This window comes from Silurus meridionalis, chromosome 15, assembly GCF_014805685.1.
Source record: "Silurus meridionalis isolate SWU-2019-XX chromosome 15, ASM1480568v1, whole genome shotgun sequence".
Lineage (NCBI taxonomy): Eukaryota > Metazoa > Chordata > Actinopteri > Siluriformes > Siluridae > Silurus > Silurus meridionalis.
In genome coordinates this window covers 10,093,165-10,113,111 of record NC_060898.1, presented here as the reverse complement: position 1 = coordinate 10,113,111, position 19,947 = coordinate 10,093,165, and the positions used below count along the sequence as shown (strand labels likewise).

General features: G+C 37.3%; 1 protein-coding gene across 7 annotated transcripts in view; it reads right to left on the bottom strand.

Moving 5' to 3' along the window:
- The window catches only part of dacha (dachshund a), a 136,281-nt gene extending 116,574 nt beyond the window's left edge, over window positions 1-19,707 (bottom strand). For 2 of the 7 annotated variants that reach the window (XM_046867271.1, XM_046867275.1), the window contains exon 1: window positions 18,678-19,707. In XM_046867271.1, the coding sequence (XP_046723227.1) occupies window positions 18,678-19,174 (497 nt within the window). In that variant the 5' untranslated portion in view covers window positions 19,175-19,707. The remainder of the gene's footprint in view (window positions 1-18,677) is intronic. The other 5 variants (XM_046867270.1, XM_046867274.1, XM_046867272.1 and 2 more) reach the window with 4 other exon arrangements.
- Window positions 19,708-19,947: the final 240 nt, after the last annotated feature.

Genomic DNA, 19,947 nt, shown 5'->3' with positions numbered 1-19,947 from the left:
GCTGCTATTAAAGCAGACCGTGAGGAACACACACACACAAAAAAGGCACTTTGTATGAGATGTTAACGTGATTTGACAACGCCTTTTGTTTGTGATTGTGATTAGCATGTTCAAGAGCTATGGTAAAGGGCTTAACTTAGGGATTTTGTAAAGAACCACCAAACTCTGGGAATAAATATCCTGTCAGTAAGTTGACATAAAACTTTGATACACAAATGAATCAGTCAGTATGACACAAAGGAAACACACTTATACCTTCAATAACAACTCCTGAATAAAACAGAACCAGAGGAGCCTTTAGCCTATGTCCATCATTCTCTGTAAAAGCCTACATTAGCCTAAAAATAATAAAAGAAGAATAGCCTATCACCCAGCTTTTAACTCATTTTGCTTGTTCCGACTCCTTTTAATATTAGACATCACCCATTTTTTTTCTCCTCTAATATACAGCTATGTCCCCTCAAGGGCCCCTCAGGCCCCTCCGCCCTGGAGAAATTAAAGGAAAGATTCTATTATAGATGACAAAAGAGCAGAAGCTCAACCTCCGGTGAGCTCCATTATTTAAGTTACATTTCCTAATCAGTGCGGTCATGATTTGTCATGTAAAATAGAAGACATTGCACCTGCCTGCAGCAGTGACCTCAAAACTGTGACCATAAGAAAAAGTTTTATAAAGTTTTTTAAAGAAATGTTTGCTTTTTTCCACAAAAGAAATCTGTGTTAATATTTCATGTTCTTATTAAACACATTTTTTCAATAGAAACACAGGAATGCTAATTGTATTACTCATTATTCAATGGGCTGTATATCAGCAACAACAACCGCAAAGTTGTTAACAAATTTTAAGCACTTCTCCAGTCCATGAAATTTAGCCACAATATGTACGGCCACGCTCCACGCACCCACATCCTATTTCCTTTCAACACATAGCAAAGCTATTACTGAATCACAACCCCCTGCATTTCCCCTGTTTTCTGTTTCCAAAAAAAAACCTGACCACTCCCTGAACTCTGATCTAATCGGGGGGGAGGGGAAATACAGAGAGCTAGGAAAGAGCATGCCAGTGACAAAAGAAGAGAGGACAGAGAGTTAATGCTGGCTTTTTTTAAAGGTGAACACTATTCACAGTGGTTGAAGGGGGTGCACTAGCAAGCCAAGCCTTAGTAATAAAGAACGGCAGGCCTGACAAGGAAGGTCTGGGTGCAGGTGTTAAATCAGACAGCACACAGGGCAGCCATATGCAGCGGCTGATTTATGGGCCCTTCCGAGCTCCAATGTGTTTTAAATGTGACCTTGCACACACTCTAACCCTGATCTGCTTCTTTGCCAGGATGTTTTGCCACACACTCCCATTCAAACACCAGATGCACTCAAAATAATTTTGCTTAAAATACATCAGTTTGGCCACACATACATATGTTTACAAGCTAATGTCTAGAAGCAGGGCACTGACAATGTAGGTAAGTTAAAATGGACAAATGTGTGTTAGGGGACCAGGTTTGAGGTGGATCTTTGTGGGACTGTCTACAAAGTTTGAAATTGTCCAATTAAAGGAATGGAAATGTAGGTTGAGTTATTAGAAAGCTTCACTCTACTGCTTAATCCAAATGCACAAGACAGCCCCAGCATAGCAAAGACACACACACACACAAAAAGGCACTTTGTATGAGATGTTAACGTGATTTGACAACGCCTTTTGTTTGTGATTGTGATTAGCATGTTCAAGAGCTATGGTAAAGGGCTTAACTTAGGGATTTTGTAAAGAACCACCAAACTCTGGGAATAAATATCCTGTCAGTAAGTTGACATAAAACTTTGATACACAAATGAATCAGTCAGTATGACACAAAGGAAACACACTTATACCTTCAATAACAACTCCTGAATAAAACAGAACCAGAGGAGCCTTTAGCCTATGTCCATCATTCTCTGTAAAAGCCTACATTAGCCTAAAAATAATAAAAGAAGAATAGCCTATCACCCAGCTTTTAACTCATTTTGCTTGTTCCGACTCCTTTTAATATTAGACATCACCCATTTTTTTTCTCCTCTAATATACAGCTATGTCCCCTCAAGGGCCCCTCAGGCCCCTCCGCCCTGGAGAAATTAAAGGAAAGATTCTATTATAGATGACAAAAGAGCAGAAGCTCAACCTCCGGTGAGCTCCATTATTTAAGTTACATTTCCTAATCAGTGCGGTCATGATTTGTCATGTAAAATAGAAGACATTGCACCTGCCTGCAGCAGTGACCTCAAAACTGTGACCATAAGAAAAAGTTTTATAAAGTTTTTTAAAGAAATGTTTGCTTTTTTCCACAAAAAAATCTGTGTTAATATTTCATGTTCTTATTAAACACATTTTTTCAATAGAAACACAGGAATGCTAATTGTATTACTCATTATTCAATGGGCTGTATATCAGCAACAACAACCGCAAAGTTGTTAACAAATTTTAAGCACTTCTCCAGTCCATGAAATTTAGCCACAATATGTACGGCCACGCTCCACGCACCCACATCCTATTTCCTTTCAACACATAGCAAAGCTATTACTGAATCACAACCCCCTGCATTTCCCCTGTTTTCTGTTTCCAAAAAAAAACCTGACCACTCCCTGAACTCTGATCTAATCGGGGAGGGAAATACAGAAAACTAGGAAAGAGCATGCCAGTGACAAAAGAAGAGAGGACAGAGAGTTAATGCTGGCTTTTTTTAAAGGTGAACACTATTCACAGTGGTTGAAGGGGGTGCACTAGCAAGCCAAGCCTTAGTAATAAAGAACGGCAGGCCTGACAAGGAAGGTCTGGGTGCAGGTGTTAAATCAGACAGCACACAGGGCAGCCATATGCAGCGGCTGATTTATGGGCCCTTCCGAGCTCCAATGTGTTTTAAATGTGACCTTGCACACACTCTAACCCTGATCTGCTTCTTTGCCAGGATGTTTTGCCACACACTCCCATTCAAACACCAGATGCACTCAAAATAATTTTGCTTAAAATACATCAGTTTGGCCACACATACATATGTTTACAAGCTAATGTCTAGAAGCAGGGCACTGACAATGTAGGTAAGTTAAAATGGACAAATGTGTGTTAGGGGACCAGGTTTGAGGTGGATCTTTGTGGGACTGTCTACAAAGTTTGAAATTGTCCAATTAAAGGAATGGAAATGTAGGTTGAGTTATTAGAAAGCTTCACTCTACTGCTTAATCCAAATGCACAAGACAGCCCCAGCATAGCAAAGACACACACACACACAGAATGCATCAGGGCCAGCTGCAGGAAACTTTGAGGAGAAAATTAATGAGCTGGAGTGGTTGTGGAGCATGCTATTGCGTTTCAAGATACATGTCTGATTGCAAGGATTGCTAAAGGTGTATGCACACATTCCCATGTACGGACCAATACTTGTGTTATGAGCTGCAGAGAGCTTGTAAATGGCCAGTGGTGTCTATGATTGGGAGGTGATCCAGATCCTATCTTTACAGCAAGGGGAGGTTAATGAATGCCTCCTATCAGACCCATGTTGTACCTCTGCCAGCATGAGTGTGTGCCTTGCAAAAAACTCAAATCTGTGAATGAGGGTATACAATATACAATTTTAGCATTAGTATAATTTAAATATTCCATTATATATGTCATTAAGCAGTAGCCATTGTATTTTATATTTGTTTATGCATGAAAATCATTAATCTATGACTTGCATAAACTCTTTGTAACCACAACACCATGCTGTCATTAAAGCTTTCAGGTCAGTATAAGTAAGGAGAAATATAACATAATACATGCTTAATATACTTCTGTTAATTATCATATGACATACATGACCTTAACATTTTATTGAATCACCCTTTTCATGCTAATTTTAACACACATGCATTTGGATCACTGATCAGTTTATGAGGCAAGTCAAGTCAAGTCAAGAAGCTTTTATTGTCATTTTAACCATATATAGCTGTCGCAGTGCACAGTGAAATGAAACAACATTCCCCCAGAACCCTGGTGTTACAACATATAGCTACATAGCTATGTAAAGCTATATCATGTAGTGATGGATGGGTATATTAATAATAGGAGCCACAACCAGGGAAATACTTCAAAGTAGTTGTTGTGGGCTGCAAGGCTAACAAGGCCCTTTTACCTGTCTTCTTACCAAGAGCTGATAAGACAAAGTTTTGCATTCACACACACACACACACACACACACACACACACACACACACACACACACACACACACACACACACACGTACACACACACACACACACACACATGTACACACACACACCAACACCTCCATTAACACCTTTATCATAGCAGCTGTGGAGTCTCGGTGATAATGTCGACCCTGACTATCAACAGCTCCGCCAGGAAATAATTAAATTCTATTATTTATCTTACACAGGATGAGCAGCTATCACACACCTTTCTGCACCTTACATCACTCTCTATTACACTTTCTCTCTATCTATCTTTTGCTTTCATTCTCTTCTCTGTGCTCTTCTTCCAGTCTAACCCTGCAGTGACATTTTGACATCAACGCTAATAAATCATTACAGTTTGTTAGTTTTGTGGCAAAAAACTCTGTAATCTTTATTGTATTACTTTTTTTAAAAGCTCTATTGCCATCATATATTCATTCTAAATACAGTGTTGTCCTTATATTATACATAATACTTTAAACTGTCCTTTCAAACAATAAAATAATCTTTTTTTTATTATTACTTTATTGGAACTAAGTTGTCATTTTATTTATTTATATAAATGAGCAAACATGTCTTAATCACCCTTTAAGTATTTTTGTGCTAGCCTTTATATGAGCAATCCATTATGAACATTCAAACAGTACCACCAATCACTATTAACACTGCTCTCATTACCATGCCTTTAACCAGCCTGATTATTGCATCATTATTAATGCTGAAAATGAGAGACAGACAAAGATAAACCCAAAGGAGAGAGAGCAATCAGTAAGTGAGCAAGGATATGGTGGCATACGGTAAACGAATGTCAGGATCGGTGCATGCACTGAAAAATTAAACCAATTAGGAGGGTTGTTTGACTCGCATTCCTCTCCAAGTCACTGAACAGCTGAGAGGAGAGAGGAAGAAGAAGGAGGGAGTGAATGAGTGCTCCTACACACCACTCTATTCTGTCATGCTTGGTGAGCAGCAGAAGAGAGGAAAAGTGTGTGTGAGAACGGTGCCTCGGAGTGGCAGATTAAAAGCAATCTATATCCACATAAATCATTGATTAAATGAATCATGAAATTAATATGTAAATTGTGTGTTTAACCTCTATTTATATACCAGTGTCTGTCATTGTGGCGTAAATCTAAAACTAATTGCTATTTCTCAGCAAGCCCTGGAAAACATGTTAGATGGAGGCAAAGACCATAGAGAGGGAGAGAGGAGGATGAGAGTATAAAAAGTGTTAAAGTTTGTAGGCATCTAACAACCTGTACTTTTAGGATTTAGAAGTGTATTTGTGGAGATTTGTGCTCATTCACCCACAAGGATGTTACTAGAGTCAGGTGCTGATGGGTGAGGGGGACCTGGGTGCAACCAGCATTCCAATTCATCCCAACATGGGGATTGGGGTTTTCAACGGGGTAGAGTCAGAGCTCTGGAGAGAGAGAGAGAGAGAGAGAGAGAGAGAGAGAGAGAGAGAGAGAGAGAGAGAGAGAGAGAGAGAGAAAGAGAGAGAGAAGAGTGATAAACCATACTGTTCTTGCCACAGATAATCCTGATATACAGGCAGGGAAAAATTTAATGGCTGTGGTGATCTTTCAATAAAACATCAAAAACAACTCTGACCCAGTCATTACGTACAAGCCTTAATGGAACCAGGAGGCCAAGTGGGCATGCCATCTCTCACACTGAAATCTTCTAGTGTGGCACCTTGGGAAAACAGACACACTACAGGAGGTGAATTATGCCACTGCAGAAACAAGGAGACAAGCGAGCATCGAGCATTTGACGACTGGTTTGCATTACTTGAATACTGCCAGTCACAGGGATGAATTAAATTGCATTAATATGTAGACCATTATAATAATAAGTCCTCTGCCATTTTTCCTAGATAGCAACATAGGGAATATTTTTAATGATTAGCACACACATTCACATGGTGACACACCAACATGTATAAACATGCACCCAATGCTGTCACATTCTCATTTATATCCTTCTCATACACAGCACTGCTTTCCATCCACAGACAGAAATGCTTATTTTTATGATGATCTTCTAACACAGTGAGGCATTAGAGAGGTGGTGGATCTTGTTAAAAAGGATGTGTGTATTCACTCTGTTTTTAAGTCATGAACTGTAATGTAATGTTTTTTATTTTGTGTTTTGATTCTTTATCATGTCATTGTAGTAATTGAATATATATTTACTTTCATCTGCCTCTACTCGCATTACATGACACTACTTATTATGACAATATTAACTTTACGTTGATGCATGTAACAATGTTACCTAATGGGACTAAACAACCAGAATTTAATGTGGTTTTAATTTATAGACCCAGCATATTTACAAGTTTAGGATGGATGTTGATCTTTATTAGTCATCAGAGCATCTTAGAAGTAAAGCAGAACTGATTAGTGTTGTGAACGAACTAGTTGTATAATTCTTTTTTTGCTCTGAATTTGACTAATCAAGAAAATAATTATAATTTGTCTGTTAATAATAAGCAGCACGTTTATAATTACGTAACATTTAGTGCTTTATTCAAAATTGCTCACAGGCTACCGAATGCTGTGGAAGAGTGGTATTGTGCATACATAGTCTAGAAAGCAGGTGCATTAATGTCTTAGACACTGATCTTGCATTTAATTGCAAGCCTAATCTATAGGTTAGAAATGTACTATCAAAATAAAAATGTTAAATTTGTCTAATTTTGAATTAAAATATTTCCTACTGTACAGGTTTTATGAAAATGTGACATGGGGCAGAAGCTTTACAAATCTTTGTTTGTTGTAAAAAATAAAATAAAAAAAGGGATTAAATTAGTTGCAAGCCATTTTAATTATTTCAGTGAAATTAGCCAGCTAGTGCTGAAGACGAAGATTTTTTTACAAAGGTAAAATATTACACAAGGGTGATATTTTTATTAAGAATTAAAAATTCTAAATGAAAAACAGGCATTTTTACATTTTTTCAAATTTCTTCACAAGATACTTCTTTAGAAATTGTATTTTGCTCACACACACACACACACACACACACACACACACACACACACACACACACACACACACACAAACTAACCAAAGCTCTAAGCTGTTTATTTTCACAAAAAAGAAAAGATGAGAATCAGTGAAAGACAGGACAGGTGACACAAGTAAGCCCACAATGGACCAAGCTAAAATCAACATCCAGACACACAATCATCAATTAAAAACAGGCAGTGGGAAGGTTTGCCTTATCATCTTATCAAGTCCTGAATTCATTATGAAAAATGTGAGTGCATCTGAAGAACTTATGTCATTAATTGTGAATTCATAGAACTTTCTTTAGGCCTTAAAGTTCTGGCTTTTAGGGGAGCAAAATGAAAGCTGAAAGCTTTTATTTCCTACCATCAATGCTGACAGTCTATTTAACATAGCTCATTGTACTACCTCGTTTTCTATCATTTTGTTTACCTAATTTTCTATAGTAAAAAAGCATACTTGAGAAAAACTATTTAATATTACTTAACATTTTGCATATTATGTTTCAATTCAACAGAAAATTCAACGAAATAGAATTAGATTTTATTTATACACATATGCATTAATTACAGCCCATATTCTGAAGGAAAATACTTCTTTCTGTTCAGTATTTCAGTTATATTTTTTAACATTCAAAGTATTATCATTAAATAGATATTTTGCCTCTATGAAAAAGATAATACAGTGGGCACTTTTTTAGGATTATCACATTCATGGAATAATCTAATCTAAGGAGTGTAATGCATGACATCATACAGATGCAGTAGTCTGGCAGTTTGGGGTAATGTTCACACCATAATGTCAAAAAAGAAATTTGACCTTAGTGATTTTGACCATTGAATCATCCAGACACACAAGTGCACCTAGCGGTGCTAGAAGAACTTGTTTGAGCCTTTCTAACTACTGGGCTATTCATGTACAACTGTCTCTAGAGTTTACTCAGAATAGTGTTAAAGTATCTAAATATATAAAATATAAAATATATAAAATAAAATTCACTTAGCAGCATAGCCGATGGGAAAGATTAACAAAGAATGGCCAGAGTGGTTTAAGCTGACATAAAAGGCTAGAATAACTTTGATAACCACTTTGTACAAGTGTAGTAAGCAGAAAAGCATCTCAGAATGAACAACACATCAGCTCTTAAGGCATATTTGCACCAACAGCAAAAGCAATAGCTTCATAAATGGATTATAAAACACTCCTGCTGATGTATAAAAAACTAAATCTCATGCTTCAGTATTTGAACAAACATTTGTTTCATTTTGAGCCACCACCTCTGCTTTGATTAAAAGGTGCAAGCTATATGTTTCTACCTCAAATAGTGAAAACTGTAGCAGGGGACAAAGCTTTCTCTTACAAGCCCCACAGTTATAACACAGCCTGCAAATTAGTGTTTAGAAGTCAAACAATATCTCAGTGTTCAAATGTAGATTGAAAAATATATTTATTCTGTCAAGTATTTTGTCAGTAGGCTTTTCTAAGGTAAATGAGCAGATCTGAAGAGATCATTGTTTTTTACTCACTCACACATGTTTACTCAGGTTTGTTGAGGGTGGTGTGGTGGTCCCTCGCTATTCCAGAGATCTCTCGTGTCTGTGATATCCTCTGGCTCTTCCAATTAGTTATGCTGCCATAGCTAGTCCTGTCTGAGTCCTTACTTGTACCCTGATCACACTGTACAGTGTCTTTAACTTTTATATAACAATATGGATCCTTGTTTCTCCCTCCCTGTTGCCCCTCTGCTCTCCTTCTCCTCTATTTCCTTCTCTCTCCTTCTCTCTCTTTTTACTCTCTCTCTCTCTCTCTCTCTCTCTCTCTCTCTATCTCTCCCTCCTTCTACATCAAGTTAAACATGCTTCTGAGGTACCAGTTACCATTGTTCCTGTCCCTTTCTTCTTTCCGTACCTGCCTGATTCATCCGAATGCCCTACCACTGGATGGAGTTCTATTCAATTGGAGACCACTTTGAGAGCAGAGCATGGTTTCACATGAACAGTCTAAAGATCCATGAAGAACTCAAAAACTATGAAGTTTAATTTAGACTATAATTAATACAATCTGATACATTGTTTTAGAACTAAGTTAATAAATTCCTGACACCTGCCTGTTTGAATTCATATTGGTTTCTCATCATTTTAAGAAACATTATTGTTAAACTTTTATTAGTTTAATAAGCATAAGGTGGTCTGATTTCAGAACCAGTGCTCAATTTTAAAATGGTTTCAGTTCTGATTCAAAAGCAACATTTAGGAATTTTAAACACCTAGAAAAACCTGACCACTGGTGTCAAAGGTTAAAATTCCTAAATGTTGCTTTTATTATAATAAATGAATACCTGAGACACTCTAATAGAGTTTACTTCTTTCACAGCTAGATTTCTGTAACACTGTCACCAAAAGTAGTCTTGTACAGGATACTTTACCATTTGACATAAAACTCCAAACATAATTTCAAGTTTGGGAGATGTGTGTTACTAAAAAAAAAAGGTATATATCTACCCTAAACTCAGTTTCAGGGTGTTACAGATCTTCTTATAGCCATCTTTGTGGAGAGAAACAATTCTAATTCTTAAATCCTCAGAGAGGTCTTTGGCATGAGGTGCCATGTTGAACATCTAGTGGTCAGTATGGGAGAATTCAAATACTCAAAGCACCACATTTTAACTGTTCTAATACAAGATACATACATTTGTATTTTGCTGTCAAGCAAACAAAAACATAAACATTATATGTAAAGTGTATAATGTGTATATGTGATAATTAAAAACCAAAATTAAAAACTGGGACGAAGTTGTGGGCCAAACTCAATATTTATTGCAAAAAATGTACTGCAATTGTGCATGTTTTCCGTCTCTCCACATGTGTAATTTTTAACCATTTCATATTTCAAACTTTAGTTTTGCATAAACAATGAATCTGGAACAACTAAAGTTTAATATTATAAACACATAAGAAATTAAATTTGAAATAAAACACACATCAGTGGTATTCGTTTCTTATTATGTCTCTCTCTATCTATAGCCTTTCGAATTAATTTTTAATGTAAATCTTTTTTCACAGGCCAACAACAAAACAACCAAAAAATTATAATAATTTCCTTTAAAGCAATCTTTCAACTATTACCAGTCCATGCCTTGGAGTAGAACAAGTGACAACATTCATTCAAGCTCAGTTTGCTACACTCTGATTTACTCTGATGCACATTGGTTCAAGCCAGATACCTGCATTTCTTCTTATATGCATGTGCATCAATGTCTGGGTTTAGGCTCTGAGCTGAGCTGAGGATTGAGTTAATGTGTTCATCAGTGAGACTCCTGAGTGGAGTTTTCAGCTACATTTAGTCAGCTACATTTAGAGGTTGTTTGGTGCGCTTTCCACGTCAACCACAAAAAAAATCTGCATTTCTGGGCTTCAAAGTCGGTAAATCACAGGGTAAATTCAGCGCTGAGTACGCAGTTTTTCAGCTTTCTCGACTGACGTGCCAACGCACTAACAAAGCATTCTGGGATTTGTAGTATTAGCGGTGTATGCGCTATATACTGGCGGGCAGCTCTAATACACATTTGATGTGATCTCGCAGGCCAAATATAATTACACCGTGAGTTTGACACCCCTGACTTAGAGGGTACTCACTTTTATTGCCAGCTATTTTGAAAATAATGGCTGTATGTTGAGTTATTTTTAGAAGACAGTAAATCTATACTGAATTGACTACTGTAAAATATATCCAAGTTTCATTTCTATAGTATTGTCCCTTAAGAAGATATACTAAAATGGTTGCTGAAATGTAAGCTGATGTAGATGATGAGGATGGACAGGATAGGAAATTAGTATATTAGGCGGACTGTGCATGTAGGATGTTTTGGAAACAAGGTAAGGAAGACATGATAAAGATGGTTTGGACATGTGCAGAGGAGGGACATGAGGTATATTGGTAGGAGAATGCTGAAGATGAAGCTGCCAGGAAGGAGGAAAAAAGAAAGACCAAGGAGGAGGTTTATGGATGTGGTGAGGGAAGAAATGAAGGTACCGTAATTTCCGGACTATTAAGCGCGCCCAAATATAAGCCGCACCCACTGAATTTGTCTACACTGAAACTAATGAACTTTACACAGGCTTTAACGAAAGACAGTGTCTGTTACACAGTGTAACAGGTGAAATATGTTGTGGCTCCTTTAAGAGCAATTTGGGAACAGCCTGCCGCCGCATTTTACCGGTATTACTGCATGTGTGCAAGACCGAGGAATATGTCCTTATTATTTTCTGATGCTCATTTCTAAGTTTCTTTGACTAACCCGTAACGCTGTTGCCAAGAAAAATAAAAAAGCATGAGTTTTGGAAACCTGTCTGTGCTTATATGATTTCTGTTGCAACTGGATTTAGTGAGCTCTCCCTTCACCCAGACTCAACACGTTAGAACGGCTTGTATCTAAACAGTAGCCGACCAAGAAAGTCATTGTTCACTGTCTTCCTCCTTCCTTTCACAACAATTTCTCTCGGGAGTTTTTCTTTTACGTTAAAATATATCCAAGTTATAATCCTATAGTATTGTTGATGGAGGAGATATACTATAATGGTTAATATACAGTATATAATGGTATACAGTATATATATATATATATATATATATATATATATATATATATATATATATATATATATATATATATATATATACAGTGGAACCTCGATATTAGCAACCTTGACGCTCGCTCGATAGTTCATGACTTTCATTTGGAAACGGACTAAGAGTAACTCGTGAAAAATCTAATTATTCACGAGAAGCCCTGAGTGGCTTGAAAGTTCGGTGTAACATTTCAAAACAGCGTTTATAGTAATAAATGACATACAATTTATAAAAAACTATTTTATTATTGTATTATTCATTTAAAGTAGTAAATAAAACATTTATGACAAGTAATTCAATAATTGTTGAGTTTACAGTATAGTACAAGTACAATTCCCCTTGAAAAAAGAACCAACAAAAGGAGAGTCAAAACCTCGCTATTTTTTGTTACTCACGAGGGGTCATTGAATGTAACCCGAACAAGTATCAAGGTTGCACAGTATAATATATACTATTACAAACCTGAAATAATAAAGTTTTTGTTGATTGTCTATTTCTTTCATACCCTTACAGACACCCCTCATTTTCACTGTTCCCCCACTACTCTACATGTATGTCTTTATACTTAAAATATAGACAAAAAGGGAAAGTCTCCAATATGCAGAAAATACCACAACTTCAATAAGTTTGCAGATGGTAAATTATGAGATATACTTTTAATATGCACTCTCCACACTACCCATTCAGCTGTATGGCACAAAAAAACTGCTTTTTAAAACAAGTTAATATGTTAAAAGGATTCATTTTTGGTAACTGAGGTTGAGCTTAAGGTTACATTTAGTTGTCTGCATGAATAATATTAATGTGTGTGTGTGTGTGTGTGTGTGTGTGTGTGTGTGTGTGTGTGTGTGTGTGTGTGTGAGCGCTAGTGTGTGTGAGTGCGCGTGAGTGCGTGCGTGTGTAATTGAACTCAGGTTGCCGAGGGCAAGCACTGACAGAATGAATTCTTCACAGATACACCTAGAGCACAAGGTCTGATGTCACTGCATTCCCATAGATTCTCTTCATTTAACATAGGCACCAAACACTCTTATATACCTATTCTTTAAAACCTTTTTGTATTAACTTTGAAATCCAACATTTTTGACATCTGACATAGTTATTAACAGACTTTGAGTCACAATTTGACTTCTAAAACAGCAATAAAGTGTCAATTATTTAACCTTCAATCCCTTTGGTCTCACAAGAAAGTCACTATGATGGTTTCATTTTCACAAATGTATCCTTTAAATATTTAGCTTTCTTGAAAGAAGATATACACCCAAAAACAAACAGAAAATGCGCAGTTTTTGTAGTTATGTTGCTCTGTATATATATTAATATTCATATTACACCAGTATTATTGTCTAATCAACATTTATATTTAAATTGTGCCTGACATCATACCTGTAGCTTTGCGATGCCAGAGGAAATCCTGATCTCTCTTTAGATTGGGCATACAACCATAAAAATTACTGTTGCCTGGAAATTGTCATCCTTTACTCAAATTTCAAAGCTGCTCATTTTTTATCACACCGAGGCTATGTAAGGACCATTTATGTTACTACAGTAACCTCTCCTTGCTGGCTCAATATAACAAAACATCCTGCCATAAGCCTCTGTCAGCTGCTGCATGCACAGGTAGCTAGGCATAGGCATAGGTATAGGCTGTTGTGAAATGAGTCATTCATGTGAGTTGTGAATGTTTTATAACTCATATAATTACCATTAACCTTTAAAAGTAATGCTTAACATGTAAACAAGGTTCTAATATTCCCTAAATCAGATTGCCTTCTCCCCCACAAAAAGCTTCCCGGCCATAACAGCTATCAAAGCTTATTGTCATCATTCTGTAATTAAGATGAGAAAAATAAAATTAATTATTTCTGGAAAAGCAGCAAATGTGGGTTAAAGGAAGCTTATATGTCAAAACTCTTAAATGTCTTCTAATCATCTCCTTCAGAGCTTGCTTTTACTTAACACCAATTTTAGTGTCATTTTCAATTTCATGCTCCCTGTTTCTTCTCTGAATCAACATACAGAAAAATAACCATTTAAAAGCTCAGCCCTAATTAGATGGTTAGGGCTCAAAAGAGCTTGAGGAAAGTCATTTGCATAATTCTATCATAAAAGTTGAAGATGCATATTTCTGTGTTCGTTTATACAATTATCTTAGCTGTCCTAGGGGCTGTTATATTAATGTGATTAAACAGTATACTTCTGCATGGAGCCCAGTGTCCTCCATTAAAGCACTGCTAGAGGCAAAGCAAAAATTAATTTTTAGGAGACAATCAATTTTATTCTACATGACTGTAATAAATATAGGCTGGGTACAGATGTGTCATTAAGCTCAGGAAGGAGACTCAAAGTCAAAATGACACCACTGGCTCTGGCAGTCCTCCTCAAACACTCTCCTGCAGTGAGTGGCAGAGGTGTCATTTTCCATCTTGCTTGAAAAGTATTTGCCATCTGTCAAATATAACTTCTCTTACTGAATCACAATGCAACACACACAAGAGATACAAAACTGGCACATTGTGCAATCCCCTGTCCCCTGTCATTTCTCACAATATATGACATAAAATCAAAACAAGCTTTCTAAATGCCATTTCAAAAAACACTAGAGGTCAGTCACCAGTTCTGAATGCAAATCATTTAACATTTTGCATACAAGACTTTCACACGGTTTCTAACAGTTTAGTGAATTATAATGCAATGTTGAAATTACATAATACAGTAAACAGGTGTTTTTAACTTTCAGTTATGTCTCTTGGCTTGGTGTGAACATGCCATTATGTGTAAAAATATTTATCTATTTTCAAATTAATCTTGTAATTTTCTGTCTGATTGTGAATTAGGGGGTTTAACACAATGCCAATATCTACATCTGTTTTGGAAAGTTTTCATGCCATTTATAGAAATATGCAATAGGAAAGTTTAATATCTTTTATTCAGTCATTTGTGTTTGTATCTGCCAATGAGCTGCTTATTTAGTTACATTTAGTCTGTTCTATTTCCTAACATGATCATGGATTTGGGAAAATATATTGCAGAGGTTTGCTGGAATTTTAATCAGCCTGCATTGTAAAGTCACACCCGAATGATAGTGAAATATTTGTTTCTTTTAGCAGAGATTGTGTTCATTACAATTTTATATATATATATATATACATGTATGTGTGTGTGTGTGTATATATATATATATATATATATATATATATATATATATATATATATAATTTATATATGTTTTAACAATATATATGTCCCATATATATTAGTAGAAGTCTTGTAATAAAAGGCAGCCAAATACAGTTTACATGTTCTAGTTATGCTCCTACATGTTCTTACATCCTAAACATATTCAGTTCATCACCTTAAAGCATAATAAATATCCACCATTAAACAATTCAGTAACTTTAATGAAACAAAGTGGTAGTGATAGGGATTTAAAGGGTTGCCTCCTGAACAGTTTTTACTTTTGGCAGATATTCATTTACTGTTTCTAAAATGTGAATAAAAATTTCGAGCTTGACTAAACTACACGGATTGAACGCTTCCTCACGGTGCGCCCTGAAGTGTATGTGGCTGAATAAGTAGTAACTGACTGCATGTACGCTTTAACTGTAATTGGTCTTTTACGCGCAGGACCGATTTAAAGCGTTGCGTCTAAAAGCATTAACATTAGAGCTTACTTGGTCACAGGCTGGGTTAAGATGAGAGAGAGGGAAGCTAACTAACCCCATCCACCCCTACCCTTGGCAATAAAATATCAAAGTATTTCAACCTTTGCTTTTACAATGGAGTGCCATAAATCTAACGCGGAGAAAGGTCGTTGATATTGGAATGTTAACTTCAAAAAGAAGACGGACGGCGGACTCTAGTCTTATTATATGAAACCATTTCATGGTCAACTTTTGGATTAAAGCTTCTGAACGCAAATCAAGAATAAAACATAACTGATCATATAAACAAAAATTATGTGGATGTTAAAGGTTTCCCCACATTCTCAGTTCTCAGTGGTGTTCAAGTTTTTCAGCATGAGTAGTCTGTTTCTCTTAGACACAGACCCCGTGAAAACTACACAAGTGCGCGAGAGCACCGTATGAACGAGTGCAAATACTGTGCAAACTGAACAAAATTAAACAAAAAACAAAGACATTAACTTAATTTCATCTAGTGGGTCTGTAAATTGGGTCATTGGATCCAGCTAAACCTTTTTGGTATTAATTTACATCATAGGAATGTCAGAAAGAGCGAATGTACAAGATAAATATTAAAAATTATTTGACGTGTCATTGCTATTTAACTAGAAATGTGGATTTAGATATGACAGATATTCACAAATCCCCAGTAATTAGTTAACCTGTCCATTGTTCTTTACAGTTAGACTAGCGAATTTTGAAAAGCGAAGGGATTGTCCGATTCACACGTAACACACAGTCAGCTTTACGCACTGATCGATTAACGCGCTCGCGCGCACACACACACACACACACACACACACACAAAACTGTCACACACCGATGACCTTTATCATGCACCTGCCCTTAAGTATTAAGAAGCATGCGCATTAATAAAAATGTGTTTATTTACTTTAGTGCTTTTTATTGCAATAAGAATAATTTCATTCGAACACCAACATTTACGGCCCTTCACGTGTTCAGGAAGAAATGAATCGCTTAAAAAGAGTCAGTCAGATCGCGCAAAAGCAATTAGAGCGTTCTGACTGCTGAAAGGGTAAAATAGCTGTAAACAATAATGGGAATAATACACAGGATGGTAGTGTCGATTTTTTTAGGTAGGCATTAAGATTGGTAACAGTACATGTGTTTCTCGCTAAAGCATTACCTAATGTTCATCTCGCACTATCATCTCAACTATTTTCAGTAAGTAATAAAAGCAATGTTCTAAAAGCTATATATTAATTGCTAACTGCTGACTCGTAAAACCAGGATTACAGGAGCGCAGTGCCTGTGCAGATTTAGGAGCTTTTAAATATGTCTTTGGCGGGTTTTAAAGATGCGGTGAAACTCCTTAATACAATCGCAAGTATTCTTTATTAGCTTTATATATTATTGTTGCTCAATGTTTTGATGTTTGCTGAGTCTAACAGCAGAACAGCGTTTTGAGCAATGTGAGCACATTAAAAAAAGAGAAGAAGAAGAAGAAGAAGAAGAGAAGAAGAAGAGAAGAAGAAGAAGAAGAAGAAGAAGAAGAAGAAGAAGAAGAAGAAGAAGAAGAGAAGAAGAAGAAGAAGAAGGGGGGCTGCTTGCGCATAATTTACAATTTACATCCTTCTCATCCCTGATGTGCATTACTTAAACAACGCTAAAACCAGACATGTTTAAACGCAGTTTAGTTTAGTTTTGTTTCAATGCCTACACTGCAGCCTAATGTCAAATAAACGATGCTAAGCAAGTGGTTAACCCTGCGGGGTTTGTGTTGAATAGATGTGCGAGACAAATCGATTATGAAAAGCGCAAATCCCAGTAAGGTTAACAGTTGGATTCTGAAGGAGTGGTGGGGCAGAAGGAGCTGCGGTAAAAGGTTAATTACCAAAACCTGAGTAAAAATCTCGGCCATCTGGGTGCGCTTTCTTTGCCTCTCTCTCTCTCTCTCTCTCTCTCTCTCTCTCTCTCTCCCCCCCCCTCTCTCCCCCTTTGCCTCTCCCTCTCTCTCGCTCTGTCTCTCTCTCTCTCTCTCTCTCTCTCTGCCTCTCCCCTCTCTCTCTCTCTCTCTCTGCCTCTCCCCCTATCTCTCTCTTTCTCCTCTCTCTCTCTCCTCTGCCTCTCCCCACTCTCTCTCTCTCTCTCTCTCTCTCTCTCTCTCCCTCCCTTTTGTACATTTATTGGGGAGTATGCAATAAATAATTACAAATAAAAGGCAGGCATTTTAAACATAGGATACTTTTACCTAATTTTCTTATACATACTTGCCATTAAATTACGTTATACTAGGACTGAACAGTCTTTTCAATATATAGAGTAACAGGTTATAATATTATTTTTAGTAGTAGTAGGTACATTCCCTGTTTGAGACAGGGACCTGCATTTAGACAACTGACGCAATAAATAAGGCTTTGTTTGATTTCATTAATCCATAATCATGTATAATAAAACTTTTTCTGTATCTCGTTATCGTAATGTTTATACTGAAATCACGAAATCTCGAAATAATTGTAGTGTTGTGGAATCCTTAGAAGAGTATAAAATAGGACCTTTGCTTTAAATAAGAATAAAAAGCTGTAGCTCAAAGAGCCATTACATGTTTTTGCAGTTTTTCAAGTGCATATTCAAACATATGTTAAAACATTAGTACCATTTATTTTTATTTATATATTTATAAACACAGTGTAGTTGTTTCACACTTTGGGCTAGCTCTTCACGCAGGGCGACAGAGGCAAGCCGCTGGCGTACACAAAACTCTGAACCAGAACAAAACATGCTGAAGTAAACTCGTCTAAAAGACAAACAAAGCGCAGATTGAAGTTTGACGAGTCCCTCCTGGAGAACTGCAGTTCTACAGTTCAATTTTCAGAGACCAAAAAAAAAAGAGTGCGCTTTGTATTGGTATAGCAGAAAACTTTTTGTTTATAGTTCAAGAGTACATTTTTAAACAGAAACATTTGTGGTTCTGCAAGAAAGTAGTTGAACTTACGCCCGAGCTTCGCATTGTGGTACTTGAATTGTGCTTTGAAAGAAAATTCAAGAACACAACTAAAATGTGGTCTTTGACTTTGGTTGTGTTTTACCGAACTGAGTTACTCGAACGCTTCGTGCAAAGAATGAAGTTTGAACGGAAACTACGACTTGAGTTTGTGTTGTGATGTGCTAAACTGCGTTACTCGCCTGGCGTTTGTGCAGTCGTTATAGAGCGCCTCGAAGTCCTTACGGCTGATGAGTTTGCAGCGGTTCACGCCAGGCTGGATCGCGCCGAGGCCGCGCAACACGCGCACCTGTTCCACGGTGCACACCACAGGTGAGATGTCCAGTCGCTTGAGTTTGGTGTAGACGGTATGCAGGCCGCCCACAAGGTGCTTTAGGAACAGGTCGAACACCTGTGGTAGGCAGATCAGTTCCTGTCCGTCTACAGTGAACGAGGCTACTTTGACCCCGTGCACGTCGACCATCTTGCACTCGTTATTGCTGCTATTACTTGTGGTTCCGATGGTGCCGTTGCTGCTCGCATGGCCGCCTCCTCCGCTGCTGAGAAAAGCATTGATCATGTTACCGGTGAGTCGCGGAGACTCGGCTGGGCTGGAGTACAGCGGGTCAGGCCGGAATAAAGCGCCCGCGCCCGGTGTCGAGCTCGGGGAAAGCACCGGCGGAGTTGCCGACACGGCCATATTTCTTTCTTTTAAGTTTTTTCCTTTTCTCTAATACTATTCTCTCCTGCGAATGCACCAGTTTGCTGTGCTCCTTCTCCTTTTCCCCGCGTAATTTCACGCGGTGCTTCTCATGCGACAGGGAAAACTAGCACGCTCCTCGTGGACGGGACGGTTTACAATAAAGAGGACAGCGACTCAGCGGATGCATTAAGCCAAACCCACCGCCATGTGAACTGACTCTTCTTTCACCAATGAGCGGCGCCACAACGCGCGCCTTCGCCTCCCTGCGCTCTACTGTCTTTAACCTTTTGTTATTAGTGGTGCGCAGCAGAAGAGAAGTTTCGGACAGAGGTTTGAATAACCTTAAGAAAAAAATTAGGAAGACACATTCATGCAAATAAGGTATTTGATGTTTAACATAATACATTCGATATTTTCCTTTATTAGACTCCCACTAGTAAGCTATACATATTTCGCTATTGTAATTGATCAGTTTCAAAGTTCCATTTCCATTTCTTAATTTCTATGATTATTGCCGCTGATTATTTGTATCATCTTCTTTGAATTAGGTTTAAGGAGCAACCGCCTTAAGAAATATTACTTTTTGTGATTCTGTTTGAACAATTTTATTTTTCTTATTTCTTTAATGTATAGGCGTACCTTTTTGCAGGATTGTTTTACTGCAGAATACGCCTCATATCTCACTCTTCACGTCTTGAATTGTAAAAACTATGTAAGATAAAACCTGTTCAGTTTTTCACCCAGACACTGGGGGCTGCAAAGATTTGCGC